Genomic DNA, 19020 nt, shown 5'->3' with positions numbered 1-19020 from the left:
TGTGGAGGAGTGGGGAATGAAACCCAGTTCTCCAGATTAGTATCTGTTGGTCATATGGTGGAGTGGGGAATCAAACCCAAGTTCTCCAGATTAGAGTCTGCTGCTCTTAATCACTGACACCATGATAGCATGACTACACTTGAAATTAAGTCTAACAACATTTTTTAAAAAAGAAATAAATCAACCTTGGGGTTGTCAATTGTAAATATTTTTTTTTGTATTCACCCATCCCCACAATTAAAACTTAAGTAGAAGATAAGCAAGGATGGTCTTGGCTAATAGTAGATAGGAATGGGATGCCACCAAGGAATGCCAGGGTCACTATGCAGAAGAGGGCAATGGCAAACCACCTCTGCTCCTCTCTTACCTTGAAAATCCTACTGGGTCATAATAAGTCGGCTGAGACTAGACTGTACTTTACACACACATGGACTAATCCTTTCACAAGAACCGATTAGTATGTCATAAAACAGTGAGGAGGATTTTGAGTTTATCACAACTCTTCATTTGTGTTGAGCCAGAGAACAAATGAACAAAGGAAATGGGAGAGAGGTAAAGGTGTTCTCTGTCACGATGGGAAACCTGCAGCTTCAAAAAATTTTTACACTGGCACTGAAGAGACGTGATGCACACTGAATTATTTTTAGACTGTAAAGTGTCAAAAATAGCTCCAGTTACAATATATTGCAAAAGCTCTCCCTTTGAACAAAACTTGTTTCCCATTTTATCAGAAAATGCAAATTCCTTACTGAAAGGGAAAGACAGATTAAAAAAAAATACTGTAGAATTGTAACCAGAAATTCATTTCAAGTAATTAAAAGCTGAATGGAGTAGTATTACCTAGTGGCTGAAGAACATCTTTCCATGTCAAGACACGGAGTCCCTTAATGCAGTTTCTTGTTATCTCAGATATTATCTTGTTCTCTTCATGCTTCAGTGGAAAAGTGGAAAAGTTTAAGTTGGAAAACAACTGAGCAGTTGCTTGGAACTGAAGAAGCTGTGACCTTTACAACCCACATATGAAAATCCAGGTACTGGGAGTTAATGAACCTCTGAGCATTTTTCTATTACTCATTTGTAAGGCTCAGGACTGTGAAACCACATCCCATCTAATTAACACAGATGACATCATGAGAATCTGTGAGAGGCAGCCTTGCCAAAGCCTCAGATTGGTCAAGTCACACCACCACACTTCTGCCATGCCCCACCCCTTTGGTCGCATGGCTAATAACAGGGTTGTGTGGATAGTTGACAACATCATGATCCACATATCTGAAGGGCCAACTGACATCTGGACAATTCAGACCCCTGCTCATCTAGTTCAGAACCTTCATTCTAGTTTTGTTCTCGGTAGCTTGCTCATGGTTCCTTGAACCAGCCTTTGATTTTGTATCTGTCTTGTGGGTGAGGCTTGCTGTCTATCATCCATGCTTGCTCTTGGACAAGAGTAGACTCTGAAAACCGAAGGACTTCAGCAGAATGGTAACATCAGCCAATTTGAATTAGAGCTATTACTATGTAGTTAGTCTTTTGATTTAGCTTTGTTATTGTAATCCTCGCTGTTCTTCAAGTAATATTGTTGCACAATTTTAATAAGTCACTTTAATTATCATCTTGTGGTGGTTTGTCTTCAGGAGGCTTCAGTCTAACGTTGGTACCTAGGTTGCACCAATCAAGTTAGCTGGCTTCGCGTGGAACTCACTTTGCAAGTGATCTACTTTGTAGGGGTGACTTTCTTGACAAATCTTAGAAAGGTTGGAACTTTGTCCCTTGACTTCTGGCTGTTTGGGGTAGAGAAAGGGAATGATGGCTGCTACCTCAACTGTGGATTCACACCTCAGAGTTTTGTAATTTGCGTGTTAACTGCCCATCCAGATAATTCCTTGAACTGGGGTTCTCCACACTCCCTCTCCCAAGTCTCCTTAAACATTCACCTCCAAGTAAAGCTGCAACTGGAACTGGACTACATGATCCCCCAGTTCACACACAAGCTTGTAGTGAAACTCAGCAGGCAATGCAAGATCAAGAGTGTAAAAGCCATACACTTGTGCTTTCCCAGAAAAAAAAAGAACTTTATTGAAATTTAAAGACTGCAAGGGGAAAAAAAGAGGTATTCAAACATGGCATTAGAACAGCAGAGCTAGAAGCTACATTCCAAAGAGAGGATTCTTGCTGTCTATCATTATGCACATAGCAGGCAAACACTGAATTCTGAATAACCAGAGCAAGTTGTTGCTGATATTTATTTAAACAAATTCAGCCCCAGGGCTCCAGTCACAACCATCCAGTTAAAAAAAATCCTCTTTGGTTTGTCTACAGCTAATGAGATACTGGTTCATGACTGAAGATTTTAAGGTTATGATGAACCTATTTTTATTTATCTATGGGAAGTCTCAGGTTCCAGAGGTCTGGTTCTCCTCAAACTCTGCCCTCTTTTTTGCATTCTAGTGTAAATTCTGGGATGGGACCAAAATTTAATTAATTCAGGGAATCATCCTTCAGCTCAAAGAACAGATGACTAACAAACTCCAACGTGGATTCCAATGACATTAGCCCTGTCAATTATTCTAGCAGTTTTCAAAACAGAAAAAGGATTGACCTTGTGGTGTATAGCTCTGATCACAGCAATTCCGCCAACTTCAAGGGAAACAATTACCTGCTCTAGGAGAAAGGTGGATTTGCATTGGGAGAGCTGTGTGTTTTTAGTAAACAGGTGAGGATATCAACAGGGATGCAGGTGGGCACTGATCATAGAGTATTCCATTATGGCAAAAAGCAGCTTGGATTGCTTGTGTCAAAACACATGGATCTCAGGGGTTTGAGTAATATATTCATAGGTATGAGAAATACTACCAAGCATTAAGACTCAGAAACACCAGAACAGGAGTCCAAAGGCAGAATTCAAGCTGCAATCCTTTGTTCTCTTACTCGGGTCTTAATTCTTAAGTAAGGTTGTAGAAGATCAGGCTACATATCATCCAGCCAGTATAGAAGCTATAGAAGAGCTAGAGTCCTTTGCGTACTCTCTAGTAAGTCAAATATCTCCTTTTTACATATATTTTAGGGATCCTGTGTGCTCTGCAGGCTCTCTGAGGAACAAAAAGGAAATCTTACTCTCTGATGGATTAGAGGTGTTTTAATTATTGGAGATGAGGGTGCTTTAATGACTGATTACTGGTAGGACTGGCAAGTTGAAGTCAGTTCTCAAAAGGCAGTTTGTACAGGAATCAGGCAGGAATACAGGTTGAGCCAAGGAAGGGTTGCAGATGCAGAAAGCACAATGGGAGCTGGCAGAAAATGAGGGAAGACTGGGGGCTGGAAGCAGAGAGTGGAAGGTGTTTTGCGGTGGAATTAGAAGACCTGAACACCTCGGGTCCTACCATGTATGGTGGTCTATTTTGGTGCTTGTTAAATCTTGATTTGGGACCTTCCTGAGAATGAAAAAACAGGAAGGTGGTCACAATTCTGGTAACTACAATAAATAGGCACTCAAGCTGTTGAGGCCTGTCACGCTGCAACAGGAAAGGGCAGTAGCTACCAACAGTGCCCAATTGTGAACCAAGACCAACTAAGCTACTTGGTCTTCTGAGACCAACCTTTGAAGAGCTCCAGCCTGGCTCATGGATCAAATTCTTTGCAATTGGCTGTTGTGGGTTTTCTGGGTTGTATGGCCATAGTCTGGCAGTTTTTGCTCCTAATGTTTCACCTGTATCTATGGCTGGCATCTTCAGAGGCATGTCATGATAAGGTGTGGAGTGATTGTGTGGTGGGGTGTATATTTTGTAATGGGGGAGAGTGAGGGCCATTTGTATATCTCTGGGTGGAGCTCATTTGCAATTTCCACCTGGAAACATGCAAATATGCCTCACCCCCTTGTGAGGTGGACAAAATATATACTCCACCACACAATCACTCTACACTGTGTCACAGGGAGAAACACATCTTACTGTGAAATGCCTCTGATGATGCCAGCCATAGATGTGAATGTAATGTTAGGAGCAAAAACTTCTAGACCACGGCTGCACAACCCAGAAAACCCACAACACTCAGTTGATTTCAGCCATGAGAGCCTTTGACAATCCCTTGTGATTGATTCCCCTAATATTCCTTGCCATTGGTTATCTGGGAAGCTTATGAGAGCATTGGTTATCTGGGAAGCTTATGAGAGCATGGGTAAATTCTGTCATTGCCTATCAACAGTATTTAAACTGGTTTACTGTGAAGATGGATGATTGCAAGCTTAACATCTGCATCTTTTCAAAGCAACATTGGAGGCAGCCCTGGCTGCAAATACAATTAAGGGATGAGGAATTCACAAATATATCGCTTGAGGGCACGGCAAACTTCATCTGCCCACTTTCCTTGAGCCGACTGAGAAAGCGAGACACAATTTTTCCGTTTCCCTCCACTGGGTTGCGAGCGGTCCCAGTTGAAGTAGGCCAAAACCATCCCATTGACATCAACAAACTTCCCCTCATTGACCATGTCAGTAACACCCAGCCAAAAATCTGCCACACCCGGCAGGCTCTTTTTGCCGTAGTCTCGGAGCGCATTGGTTTCATCACCATCTCTGGGGATAGCAAGAGTACCTCCCTTGGCTATACAGTCTTCATTTGCTTCATGAAAATGTTTGGCGCTGTCGGATGCCAAGTAGCATTTCTTGTGGACTTTTGTCCCGCGAAGGCAGACTGAAAAGAAGAGAATGTAGCACGTCAAGGCACATGCTGCTCCACGCAGGATAAACACAAATGCCCCTGTGGAGCCATTGCAGATCAGAAAATTGTGCAGGTTCCCCTCCCCCATACTGCTTGTGGGAAAGCCAACAGGGGGCTGTCTGAAGCCTATAGTTGGTACACAGAGACACAAGGAAGGAAATGGTTGTTGTTGTTGTTGTTGTTGTTATTGATTTGATTTAGTAGACCCTACCACCAGTTCAGATTATGATATCTGACCTGGTGGTACCAAAGCATAGTGGAGAACAGGACAGCAGCTCTCTTCTTTGGCCGGCCAATGTGGTGGTACCAGGAATAACACACCAGTAGTTGGCTAACGGAGTACTCATTTCAAGCCCTGTCATTCCTTATAGAGACATCTTTCATTTTTAGATCATGATTTTTGTTTTGTTTTGACTATTCTTAATTAGGATCCAGTTTCCCGTGGAAACTGCTGGAACGAGTTCTAGGCTCTCTGAGAAATCAATCATATCTAGTTTCTCTCTTACACCCCCACACACAAAATGTCTGTGATGTCAGTTAGTGTAACCGACTTCCGATCAGATACTCAATTTTGTCTGTAATTCTTTCAGGTGTTTTTGTTTGGGAAGCAGGGTGGGGAGTAGGGAAGCTAAAAATAAACCGTGACTGTTATTTATACTATTTATGTCCAAAAACAGTTCCCCGCTGCCTCACCACACTGGTTTCATGGTGTACTGGAAGGAAAAATATCAGGAAATAGGTGTATACTTGGCCTGGCACCAAAGGCTGGGATCTGAAGGCCTTTTCATTACTTAGGACGGGAAAATGCCAAAATAAAGTTAACTGTGCATGAGGTAAGTCCAGCACTTAGCAAATAAATGCAGGACAAAGTATCTGAAATGCTATTTACGAGAAAAGCCATCCTGAATATCAGTATATCTGTTTCGTTTGTTGATAAAAGCTAAGGTCTGCTGGACTTGAATGTAACTGACAAAAACAAGATGCCAGTGGCAGAGAAACAAAAATGGAACATCCCATTTATATCCCTTCCCCCAAAGTAATCCCAAGTTTTTAGGTTTAAGGGGAGAAACCTTATTTATTTCAGGCATAAACCATCCAGATTTAAAGACTGAAATCCTAGGGCAGTGGTGGCGAACCTTTGGCACTCCAGATGTTATGGACTACAATTCCCATCAGCCCCTGCCAGCATGGCCAATTGGCAATGCTGGCAGGGGCTGATGGGAATTGTAGTCTATAACATCTGGAGTGCCAAAGGTTCGCCACCACGGTCCTAGGGGATTTTAACAAAGGTAATGTGCTGTGATCCTGATCTGGATGACCCCATCATGCCACATCAAATTGAAAGCTAGGCAGGGTCAGCCCTGGTGAGTACTTGAACAGGAGACCCCGAAGGAAGTGTAGGGTAGCCTCTGAACATTGTGTAACTTGAGAACCCTACAGGGTTGCTGCAAGTTGACTTTGACTTGGCAGCACTTCCCTCCACCGATGTGCTTTGCTTCTCCCATCAATTCCTAGGAACTTTTGACCAAAGTACATGCCACCCAAGGAGATTCTGCATGTGATCACTCAGTCAGTTCAGACCAGTGGCAGTGATACATAGAAGGGAATGCTTTACCCTTCCCCTTATAAACAGATTGTACGTGCATTCACTGTAACTGGTGAACAGGACTTTTGTCTAGATTTTTCTTTACAGCCCAATCTGGGGGTAGGGGTGGTGGACCCACCTCTGCAGTTGGCACAACCCTGTGCCAGTGCACCCCCCAACCTTGCCAATGGAGCCAGCCTCACAGATACACCATGTTTTTCATGGCATATCTCTGTTATTCCCTATGGGGAATTTTTGCTGGCTGTTTTTTCCTTTGTTGGACTTCCTGCCCTTTGGAGAGAGCAAGGTGGCGTTGAAGGAACTCTGTCTCCACTCACTGGCCCAATCTGGGATGAGGCTGTTATACTTACATTGAGTAACACTCACATTACATCTATAGCAGCATGTGTGATACAAACCACACTTGTATTTGAGTTTGATTGGTAAGGTAGAATGTATGTTGGCTCTTTCTTACAAACAGGTGCATGCACATACAAGCAGGATGGATGCACATTCACTGTAACTTGTGAACAGGGCTAGTGACATTCTCTTAGTTGGGAAGCAGTCGGGTGGGTGGGAAGAGATATTTCACAGATACAGCTCTGAAAGAGAAGAGAAACTGATAGTACCTGTCTGAAGTGCTTGCATTTCTTTCAGGGAGTTGACCTCTTGCCAAAGCTTGTCAATTTGACTCTTTAGGTCACCATCTTTCTCTGGAATACATCGATAGAACAAAATCAGCATATACAATAAAACGTGTACATTTCTAATGCTGTCCTACACCCACTTTCCTGGGAAGGAGTAAGCCACATTGAATAGACTTGAGAAGGGGTCTGGGTTTGCTCAAGACTTACTCAAGACTTACTCTCATAGTTGTGGAAAGCAGTATGAAAATATTTTTACATTCCAAATTTAAAGGGGCTGGTTTCAGGGAATCTGGAAACTGTCCTAGTATGAAGTGCTGGGGGTGGGTAATTTCTGACAGAACTCTCATAACTTTCATTAAATTACAAATTCCTAGATTTTTAAGCTGAGTGTCACCAGGAATGTGGGAAGGGCAATCTAATAAAGCTTTTTCTTTTGGCAAATCAGAATACGTCACTATTAGAATTGGTTGCAAAGTTCCTGCTGCTTGCTACAAGCTCATTTAACCTTTGAGACTGTATTGTTTTAAATTTCTTGTGTTTATATATTCTGTGTATTCTATTTATATATTTCTTTTTATTATATACCAATAACAGCTTTGTTATTGTTGTTGTTCATAACGTCACCAGGTTAATAACATCTCCTTAAACTTCTATTAAAGTTTTTTTCCCCCTCCAGATTATTGGTAATCCTACTGAAGGCTCTAACCTGGATTTTTTTTTAATTCTTCAAGCTCCAAGTAAACTCCTGACTGGACTCTGGGCTGGAAAGGGAGTGATGGATGATGGAACACCAAGCAAGCAGTCTTTTGTTTCAGGGTGGCATGCTACTGCATGCTTGAGCCCCCGTGCAAAGGAAGAAGAGAGGGATTCCCCACTGGGTTCCATTAGGATGTTTCATGTAGAAGCAAGAGAGTTTTGCAAATTTTATGAGAGCTATACAAAGTGATGAAAAGACCTGTCAGTAATAATAACATCTTCCTGGCTTGTGTGTTGAGCTCTGCCTCTTCCTCATATGGCTATCCTCAAAGAACACCAATTAATTACCACCCCCCACCCCCCGCAGCACTTGGAAGATTGGTGTCAGATGCAATATATCTTCATTCATCACACCATATCAGATAGATACATCGAATGGTGAAAATGCCACATACCACAGCTGAAAGTTTTCAGAATTCTTCATGGCCTGCATCCCGACATTCCACATTATAGCAGCTATAACCTGAGAAATGCTCCGCGGTGGTGGGGGGGGTGCGCTTGTAATTCACACCTTTGACCACTGAAGGGCAGCAGCATCCCCAGCGGCTCCCCTGCCCAAAGAGGCTCGGACACGCCACAACCTCGACATGGGGCCTCGTGCGAAGGTGGCGCCCTAGGGGCTCTCGGCTACATTGTCCAAATGGGCTGCCAAGCTCAAAGAGGCTTGGGAAGATAGCGGAATCACCCCATAACATCCACGTACAGTCTCGTGCGAAGGCGGCGGTCAGCGTGACGTGGTCCAGGAGAGGGAGCGGGGGGCTCTCCCGAGCACTGTGGGGCAGATTCTCCTCAGCTGCGGCACCCGATCAGGAGGGGGGGAGGGGGTCCCGGGGGAGCCAGGTCAAGGGGGGGGGCGGTTGAAGCCAATGACGGGCGTAAAGGCGGAAGTGTCGAGGGGGCCGGCGGGGAGAGGGGGGGGGGGGCTTCTGCAGGGTTGGCGGCGGCGGCTGCTGGAGGGTCGTCGTCGTCGGTGGGGGGACTCTGGCCGCCCTCCCCCTCTCCCTCAATGGCCCTGATGGACGGGGAGGGGGCTGTCAGAATGATAAATCCTCATTACAACTCAGGGCAGATGGTTTACCTTGTTCTCAGGTTTCTTGGACCAGATGGTCATCCTCCTTACACTGCTTGATACGTAATGAAAGATGACTGTTCGGTTTTTGCATACACCTTGGAAGCTGGTTGACTGGAGGACATTTCTCCTTGTACTTTTAGAATACCAAACAACCACCAAATGAGCTCACAATCTTAAAAACTCGTTGCTATAGAAGCATCCAAATTAACATCTCTGGCATGCTTCTTGAAGCTCAAATGACACCAATCCAGGCAACATTTGAAGTATTTTTTGAAGGCTGTTCAACTGTGCCATGGACGGAAACATAGCTTACCACGCCGTGCCTCTGAAGATGCCAGCCCTAGATGCAGGCGAAACCTTAGGAGAAGAAATTACCAGACTGCAGTCACACAGCCCGGAAAACCCACAAAGAAATATAACAATTGTGCTGTCATCAACTTATGGCGCCCCCTCGTGTGGTTTTCAAAGCATGAGATGAGCAGAAGTGGTTTGCCTTTGCCTTCCTTCCTCTGCTTAGCAACCTCAGTTTTTCTTTGCTTGGTGGTTTCTCATCCAAGTACTAACCAGAGCCTCCAAACTCTGACAAGTTCAGACTGTTCATGAAGCTGAAGGCAATAGGATGGCCTTAGATGAAACTTCTCCTGGTATCTTAAACAGAGTTTAAGCTTGACAAAGTTTTTTTTTTTGGGTGGGGAGGAATCTTAATCACCATCTACGTGTCTATCAAGCTCTGTACAAACATAAGTTGCATTTGGGTGCTGTGTGGTTTCCGGGCTGTATGGCCGTGTTCTAGTAGCATTCTCTCCTTACGTTTTGCCTGCATCTGTGGCTGGCATCTTCAGAGGATCCTCTGAAGATGCCAGCCACAGATCCTCTGAAGATGCCAGCCACAGATCCTCTGAAGATGCCAGCCACAGATCCTCTGAAGATGCCAGCCACAGATGCAGGCGAAATGTCAGGAGAGAATGCTGCTAGAACACGACCATACAGCCCGGAAACCACACAGCATCCAAGTGATTCCGGCCGTGAAAGCCTTCGACAATACATACGTTGCATTCTCTTCAGGGCTTGGATGTCCCTCGTACCCAGAGTTATGGCACATGGGATGCCACTAAAAGAAATACCATCTCCTAACCATGTTGACCGTAGAAGGGCCAAGCATTTTGGATCATGGCCATCAAGTTCAGTGGCACCTTAGAGGCAGCTTGCATTGTATGTAATAACTAACCAGTTGAAAAGCCTTTAACATAAAGAGTCAGTGTGGCATAGCAGGAAAAAAAACTAATTAAAAAAACTTCTAAAAGTTTATTAAGGATCATTTTCATTCACCCCCTGCCATTGCTTACCTTTCACCCTCCGCTTGCTGTGCTTCCGGGCTTTGGAAGATTGTCCGCTTGCATGATCCAGCAAAAGGAGGGCAGCAACTAGAAGGAAAATCAGAAATCCTGTTTGTGCCATGTCTGCTTTCAGGCTGAGAGTGAGAAGCGTCCTGAGCGGCCCCTTCGCTGCTCCAAAAGCCACGTCCCAGAAGAGCTGGCTGGGTTTACCTTTATAAAAAAAGTTGAGCGAGAGACCTGGCTGAGTCCCTTGTTTACCGAATGAGCTCAAGCCTTTAGCTGGCTTCCACATAAGGTGCCTTGTTGTTCTCAGTCCTCTTCCCAGACTTCTCTTTCCCGTCAGTTCTGACCAATTATGTCTTGAAGCCCAATCCTAAACATCTTCACTCAGAAGATGTCCCTGCTGAGTTGAAGGAGGCCAAGTTGCTTTAACAGGCAGTTTAGGACTACTGCTCAACAGAACTGCTGCAGCTGGGATTGATGAGGGGGGGGGGGGGAAGCAGGATGTTCTAAAGCAGGAGGGTATGATATTGATGGGGTGGGGGTGGGGGTGGGGGTGGGATGGCAACCTGGTATAAAATCCAATCTATGGATTTTCCATCAGTAATATCATTTTCTGGCATAGTTGGTAGAAGAAGAAGAAGAAGAAGAAGAAGAAGAAGAAGAAGAAGAAGAAGAAGAAGAAGAAGAAGAAGAAGAAGAAGAAGAAGAAGAACCCTGCTTTTCTCGACTGCAAGGAGTCTCGTAGCAACTTACAAACTTCTTCTTCTCCCCACAACAGACATCTTGTGAGGCAGGTGGAGCTGACAGAGTTCTGAGAGAACTGTGACTCGTTCAAGGTCACCCAGCAGACTTCCTGTGTAGAAGTGGGGAAACAAGCCTGGTTTCCCAGATTATAGAGTTCTGTATATAGATCATACAGAATGGCTCTGCTATGTGAACAAGAGTACTTTAAAACTGAGCTCTATTCTCAGTGAAGAGCTCATCAATCAGTTTGAAAGACATGGCATTACCACCTCATTTTTTTCTGTGTCTTCTCTGTTTGGGGCTGATTCTCATTTGTTTCTTGCAAATGCTTTATATACAGCTTTGTGTGTGCTTGCGTATACGCAGCAGAGTTGAATTTCTAAGCACCTTTCCGTTGTCAATGCTGAAGGGCTTAGGGACGATCAAGTGAGAAGGATGGCCGGATCCAACCCATTCCTTTCAATCACTCAGTGACTGCAAACACGAAGGATGACTTATGGGTGTGAAGGAGCCATCACAGATCTGGCGGCCACTCCACATCTAAGATGGGCCATTCAGCCAAGTTTGCCGTGCAAAAAGAAACCTTTATTTTGATTCCTTCGCTTCAAAGAAGTAAACAGCAAGGATCACTGCATCTTCTGCAAGCATGTGCCTCCCAAAAGCCGAAGCCACAAAGCTCTCCTTGTGAAAAGCCGTCAGAGGACGGTGAAAAAGCACGTTGGAAAACAAGGCAATAATGCTGAATGAGAACAGAACCACAGTGCTTTCCGAATGCTATTAAATGGCGACGAAAGGAAGCTGTCAGGGGACTGATCAGTTCAATGCTCAAATGACAGGTCTCTGGCAACTTCTGCCCAGCTTCCTTATACACTACCTTTCCATATTCAGGGAGTCTTTTGCCTTATATAGCAGAGTGCACACAATCAAGACAGCTTAATTCTCCAGTACTCTCTTCCAAAACATCCTGTATCTAGTACCTTTTCTAACCGGACAGTTCTGCATGGTTTGCAAGAACTACAACACTCAAGACAGCCAGAATGGTGTAGTGGATAAGGGCAGCGGACTCTAATCTGGATAAGTGGGTTCGATTCCCCACTCCTTCAAAGGAAGCCTGCTGGGTGACCTTGGGCCAGTCGCAGTTCATTCAGAACTCTATCAGCCCCACCTAACTCACAAGGTGTCTGTTGTGGGGAGAGGAAAGGGGGTCATGCAATGGCCAGTTGAAAGGTATAGGCTAGAACCAAGAATTCCCATTATGGGCAGGCTATAAAGTCTGTGTCACTGACAAAGCTGTCCAGCCACTGGAAAATGGGAGAAGACCCAGAAACCTTTCAGTGGTGGCAAACCTTTGGCACTCCAGATGTTATGGACTACAATTCCCATCAGCCCCTGCCAGCATGGCCAATTGGCCATGCTGGCAGGGGCTGATGAGAATTGTAGTCCATAACATCTGGAGTGCCAAAGGTTCACCACCACGGGATATTGATCATTCTGAAGAGAACTGTGACTAGAGAATAGTGACAAACCCAAAGTTACCCCACAGGCTTCATATGTAGGAGTGGGGAATCAAAGCCGGGTTCTTCAGATTATAGAGTCCACCACTCATGTGGAGGAATGGGGAATCAAAGCCGGGTTCTTCAGATTAGAGTCCACCTACGCTTAAGCACAGCACCAGTATCATGCTGATGAATTCCTTAGTGAGGTCTGGCTAATCAAGCTGTAACCCTGATGTTCCACGAGATGGCAGCATTTGAAAAATAACACCGTTTTTCTTTCTGTAGGAATTTATTAATGTTGTCTATGTTTCTTCTATGAACCACGACTTGAATTTTCTTGCAAATCCTAAATCTGGCATCCACCAGAGAAGACTATATTGCCTAGCTCCATATGTTCAGCTTTTTCATATTATGATTTCTGAGTTTATTTTGAATACGTTTTTGTGGCATTTGGCGAGGTGTATCCTAAAACAGAGATCCTGAGAAGAAAACTGGTATGGTTGATGGCTGAGAGGCAACATTCTGTCTAGGCATTTTTTAAAATTTCATACATCATTTCTTTTGTAAATGGATTCACTAATTCCAGAAAAAAACAGGGTACGTATCAATCTGAACAAGTATTGAATTAATACGGTGTATGTTTTTACCCTTTCATATGCTTTATACAGTTTTGGAGCTGGACACAATACGGACATGGCAAAGCACTGCTTTACACAGCTATAACCATTGATTGATTAAGGATATTTTTATCCTCCCTTCTCAAAGGCTCACCACAGCTAACACTAACATTTCAAAACAATGCCATGCACAAAGCACTTCAAACTGCAGAATTTAAAAGTACTGTTCTGTTTGCTACAGAAAATATGGCAAACCAGGATGTTTTCCCTTAGAATTGCACTATTAATAGTCTAGATCAGCGATGGCGAACCTTTTCGAGACCGAGTGCCCAAATTGCAACCCAAAACTCCCTTATTTATCGCAAAGTGCCAACTCAGCAATTTAACCTGAATACTGAGGTTTTAGTTTAGAAAAAACGGTTGGCTCCAAGGTGTGCGTTACTCGAGAGTAAGCTTGGTGGTAGTCGGTGGCTTTGCTTTAAAGCGACTGTGCAACTCTTCCAATGGGTGAATCACGAACCTAGGAGGGTTTACTCAGAAGCAAGCCCCATTGCCAGCAACTGAGCTTACTCCCAGGTAAAGGATCGCACTGTAGTTCTTTGCATGAAAATCAGTGGGGTTTAACAGCACTTAACCGGGTTACCTACACTGCCTCCCCAAAACTTGGTCTTAGGTTTAATGCTAATAATCGAGCCCAGCGGCCTAGGCCAGCCTAGATGTGTGTGTGTGTGGGGACTCTGTTTGCACGTGCCCACAGAGAGGCTCTGAGTGCCACCTCTGGCACCCGTGCCATAGGTTCGCCATCACTGGTCTAGATTCAATAATTAATAGAAAGAGGAAAAAGGCAGCTGTTACAGCTTTTAGGAAAGCCCCCCCCCCCCCCCGTTTCCATTCCTGTCCCACCTACCAGTTCTAGCTAATTACTGAATCTAGCCGATCAGCATTACAGAGAGTCCTTAGAAACACTTTCCTGGGAATTAGGCCCATTGCATAGACCGGAGTAGGATTCCGAGTGAGAATCTGGATTGCACATACCATTCAGCAAGAATAACATACGACACCAAGGGTGGCAAAAAGAGAGAAAAAGACTTGATGCATTTCCTAATGCTGGCAAAAACTGTTTCTCAGAGGACTGTTGGAGGTTCGGAGCTGATTGAGCGCAGCCAAGTGTGACCCCTGGAAATGAGAAAAGGCTGAGGGTTGTTAAAACGAGGAGCTGCCCACTGAAGTGATGAGCAGGCAACGGCAGGAGAATGGTTTTATAATTCTTACACTTGCTATTTTTTATTTTTCTGACTGGATCCCCTCCCTTCCCTTCTGCATGAGAACCTGTGGAAGCAATATACTTTGTTGGCTGACACTGTTTAGCTGCCGGGGCTACAGTGCAAAGGCCTCTTCCGCACATGCAGAATAACACACTTTCAATCCACTTTCACAATTGGGTGCCGTGTGGTTTCCGGGCTGTATGGCCGTGTTCTAGCAGCATTCTCTCCTGACGTTTCGCCTGCATCTGTGGCTGGCATCTTCAGATCCTCTGAAGATCCTCTGAAGATTCTGGCCGTGAAAGCCTTCGACAATACACTTTCACAATTGTTTGCCAGTGGATTTTGCTATTTTGCACACTAAAATCCAGCTGCAAAGTGCATTGAAAGTGAATTGAAAGTGCATTATTCTGCATGTGTGGAAGGGGCCGAAGAACTCTTTCCAGGGAATAAGCCTACTGGACAAAATGGGGCGTACCGCCTGGGGGACATATGAGGTCAAATGTCCCAGGCTGTGGCCATTTAGTGGCAGAAAATTGCCCCACACCCCTCCTCCTTCCCCCCATGACTTTAAAAAAGTCAAGATGGGAGAGAACGGCCAACCATACACGGTGGGGGAGGGGACTCAGATTTTGCACCGGGCTACATTGTTCCTAGATAGGCCTCTGGAGCCAACACATCTTCATTTTAAAAATAAAACAGGAACAAGGCATGGTTTAAATTGCACCCTCGGCTATTCACGCTTTGGATCTATTCTAACATAAGAATCATCCTGCCTGTAAAAAAACAACTCAGCTGTACATTGTACAGGGACTGGGTGCATGCTTGCTGTACAGAGGCAGTACACAGCAGTAGCCCATGGCTTCCCTTTGCAACAAATTATTCAAGTCATAGGACCTGGCAGCCTTATAGCAGATAGCCTCACAGGATTGGTTCTGGGGGATCCCCTGATTCCAAGTCCTAAAGGGAATTTGGCGAGGCAATGTTATTATGTCCCCCATTTTGTTTGCTGTTCTCCTTTCAACCAGAGTTTGATCTGCAGTACTCCCGGCTTTGGAACCTGGCTGTACCTGGCAATGGGCCATGATTACTGCAACACTGGAAGAAACGTAGGCAGGAAATATGCTCAAGCAAATTCTGCTACCTTGAAATTTCTTGCAAATATCTGTATGGTTTTCTTATACCTCCTTGTTTTAAGTTTTATAAACAAAGCTGTTTTTTTAAAAGATGTGTTCCTCAATATCAAAAAAATGTCAGTCAGAAACCGAGGAATGAATGTATGAGTTTTTATCCTGCAGTAGGTTTGCTCTGGTGGCGGTATAGAACATCTGCTGCATCACCCTTTCCACATGCTTGTTAACCTCTAAGAGTGCTAAAAGACAAAAGTTGATTTCCCCTCAGCTGGCTTTCTTTTTCTATGTGTTTAATAATTCTATTTTTAATAACAGTCTTTTAACAGGCAATAGGCATAACTGGCATGTAATTTCCTGAATCTTCCCCAACCCCTTTTTAAAAAATCAATGTAACATTGGCCATGTTCCAGTCCTCCAGTAAGGAATGACCAATTGTGCACATTACTAATAGCTCAGCTTTGGCTTGGAAGCTAAGCTGGGTCAGCCATGGTTAGTACTTGGAAGGGAGACTGCCAAAGAAGGTCTGGATTGCTAAGCAGAAAAAGGCAATGGCAAACCACCTTTGAACATCTCTTGCCTTGAAGACCCCATAAGGGGTTGCCATAAGTCAACTGCAACTCATTGGTACGTTATCCATTAAGTAGGTCAAGCTTCAATCTTAAACACCTTGAGGCTGAGTTCACTGCAAAAAGTGCAAGCGGTAAACGTAACTGACAATGCTTAGCCTCCAACAGTAGAGTGATCTATGAGAGGCTGGAGGCAGACCATTGATTTTCTTCCCCAGAGAAGAGAAACGACAGCGGCGTTGGCATTCAAGCCTACAGTGCACACATTCATCCTACTTCCACATCTGGCCAACTGGTTGTGCAAATGTTTGCCGTGTGTCAAAACTCAACAAAAGCTGCTTGACCAGATGCACCGGTGGGATAGGAGCAAGAATTGTGTTCACAACCGCTACTTGACACCTTTTTTGGTTCTCAGGGAAACATTTGTCTGTCTCCAGCTTAAAAAGCTGAAGGTCAAGGACAAGCTGTCACCCTCACATTTCTAGACAGACGTCGGAAAATGTTTGCTCCCAAATGCCATGATGGGTATGTAGAACTGGCACAAAAGGACCAGTCTCCACTTTGATGAACGGGGATGTGGCTCTCCATTGTTGGTGGATGGTTGCTTAATGTCTGATTCACTCAGCAAACAGAGTGGGAGCAGAAGAATGGGGATGTGTCTCCCTTTTACTAAAATCTTGACACGGGCTCTTCTTATTCCTTAGGCTTGCAGTTCATTTTCAGAAGTGTTGAACATTCCTGGAAGTATAGAGAGCCAGTGTGGTGTAGTGGTTAAGAGCAGGTGGATTCTAATCTGGAGAATTGGGTTTGATTCCCCACTCCTCCACAGGAATGGCGGAGGCTTATTTGGTGAACCAGATGTGTTTCCTCACTCCTACATTTCAGCTGGGTGACATTGGGCTAGTCACAGTTCTTCGGAACCCACCTTCCTCACAAGGCGTCTGTTGTCGGGAGAGGAAGGGAAAGGAGCGTGAGAAAAACTGCCTTGAGTCTCCTCACAGGAGAGAAAGATGGGGTATAAATCCAAGCTCTTCTTCTTCTAGTGTATAGAAAAGTTGTTTTCAGAAGTTTATGGTTTGGACCCAATCAGATTTTTGACTGATAAAAGAGGAAGGAGGACTCAAAAGCCTGTGTTGGGGACTGTGGGATCTGTGTGAATAAAAAACAACACATGAGCAGCTGAGTGAGTGAGTGAGAGAGAGAGCGAGAGAGAGAGCGAGAGCGCTCAATCCTAAATTCTGCTTTATTACAGAACCATAGAAAGCAAACATAACCCATAAAAGAATCAATATGGTCTATGGAAAGGCCTTTCATCGGTAAGTGCTTTAGATGGGCTAAAGATGAAAGAAACTATCCTGTCCTGAGTCTGCCTTTGCCTTGTCTTATGAATTGATTAACATGATCTTTGAAGGGAATGGAGATAAAAAATGTCTGTTTTTTCCCATTGATGTGGGCATCCTGGCTTATTTTCTGATCAGAGGCTCTTGGAGCCGATATGAGTGTACTTAATGCACTCTCTCATGCAGGGTCATGGCTAGCAGGAATCTTCTGGGTGCAGGAAGGAAGTTAGATCCAGTACTGTATGAATGTGGGGAATAACTGGCTAGGGAGAAATACTTTGGGGTATAGTTCAGAGGTCGTTCCAACATATGCATAAATGAGAAGTGGTTCCAGCTTCCAGAATTGTCTCTAGCACTGGATTTCCTATTGGCTGCATCATAGGGGAAAGCTTCTTGTTTCCTACAGGATTGGCTGGGGAAAACCAGTTGGTTTCTCCCCTCTCAGAACTGAGTCCCGAGCTAGTGAGACCATCCCTGTCAGGTGACAGCCAATGACCACATGTCTAATCCCAGATCGGCCTCCTGAAGTTCTACTTTCAAGTCCATTGCCTGACATCACAAAATAATTGACCCATGGAATTTTCTTTTTCTTTTTTTGTCCCTCCTGAATTCTGTTTGCCATTTATACCATTACTGCAGTTTCTGGGCCAATGTTTTAAATTTTTGATTGGGAATATGCACGTGATTTCCAGGTTTTCTGAAAGGGAAGACATGCCTCTCTATGACTTGCTAAATCCTAGAGTTTCCAGCAGTTCCTAGAGAGGCATAATGACACATGCAGGGTTTCTGGGAAGTGATGTCATATGATTGTTGATGCCCCCTCCATGTCTTCAACCTACTCAGCCTACCAGATGGACACACTGAGGCTTGTCTGAGGACACCGAATGACTGCACAACAGAAACAGAAGAGATGTCTTCATTAATTACCCGGTTTCATTACTGCTGTGACTCTTACAATTAGGCTTTTCTTGATCCTGGTTTATTTTTAGAGTTTCCCTTGCATTTCCAGTCTGAAAATTAAACAACTTGCACAATCAGGTTTTTCTTTCCTATCAGTCTTCCACCATGAGTCTGTGCGATTGTTTTACACATCAGTGGATTGGTGAGGATCTATTCAGGTACCTTTTCTGGGCCACCTGGCTAATAACTTGCAGGTGCGGAAGGCACAGATTTCCCCCAGAACCATTGCTCTGAACAAAACCGAAACCCTCTCTCTACCACAGAAGTTTTAATGTTAAGCAAATTGTTGAGAAATCCCACTACACCCCTTCCACATGTGCTTCAATCAGATCACGTTTGCGGCTGATATTTTAATCTGTGGATTTTCCAGTTGACCTTAATAATGCTTGTTGCTTTTATGATTTTGCTGTCCCGTTCTTTATTTTTTTGCTGGCTGCTGGTCTGAGATTCTTACATTCTTAAATCATTTGTTATTGAGACTTTTTTTTGTGTTGTGTGCAATTTTAAAGGCTGAAAACCAACGTACAAAATGTTCAAAAATCCACCCAGTCTTGGAGGCTCAGTGCCATCCCAACCAGAGTTACATCCTTCTAAGACCACAAACTTCAATAGACTTAGAAAGGTGCAACACTACTTGTCTCTCTGGTGGCGAGTCGCCAGAGTCTTAACCTAAACTCTTGTTCCTCCCAGTGTTGCTCATTGAAGCCGTTGAATAGGTGTTGCTGCCAACTGGACCTGGAACCATAGAGGTCTCTCATCAGTAAATGTGGTTTACAAGCTGGGGACC

The 19020-nt window shown here is 44.3% G+C and overlaps 1 protein-coding gene across 1 annotated transcript; it reads right to left on the bottom strand.

Annotated features, from left to right (window-relative positions):
• Positions 1-3973: 3973 nt before the first annotated feature.
• Positions 3974-10368, bottom strand: CLEC3A (C-type lectin domain family 3 member A). Its single transcript, XM_048515403.1, has 3 exons — positions 10122-10368; positions 6930-7013; positions 3974-4688 (listed from the first exon to the last, which is right to left on the bottom strand). The coding sequence occupies exons 1-3, from the start codon at positions 10231-10233 to the stop codon at positions 4297-4299; spliced, it is 588 nt and encodes a 195-aa protein (XP_048371360.1). The 5' UTR covers positions 10234-10368; the 3' UTR covers positions 3974-4296.
• Positions 10369-19020: the final 8652 nt, after the last annotated feature.

The sequence above is a fragment of the Sphaerodactylus townsendi genome, linkage group LG14 (genome assembly GCF_021028975.2).
Source record: "Sphaerodactylus townsendi isolate TG3544 linkage group LG14, MPM_Stown_v2.3, whole genome shotgun sequence".
NCBI classification, from domain to species: domain Eukaryota; kingdom Metazoa; phylum Chordata; class Lepidosauria; order Squamata; family Sphaerodactylidae; genus Sphaerodactylus; species Sphaerodactylus townsendi.
This window is presented reverse-complemented; position numbering and strand designations above follow the sequence as displayed.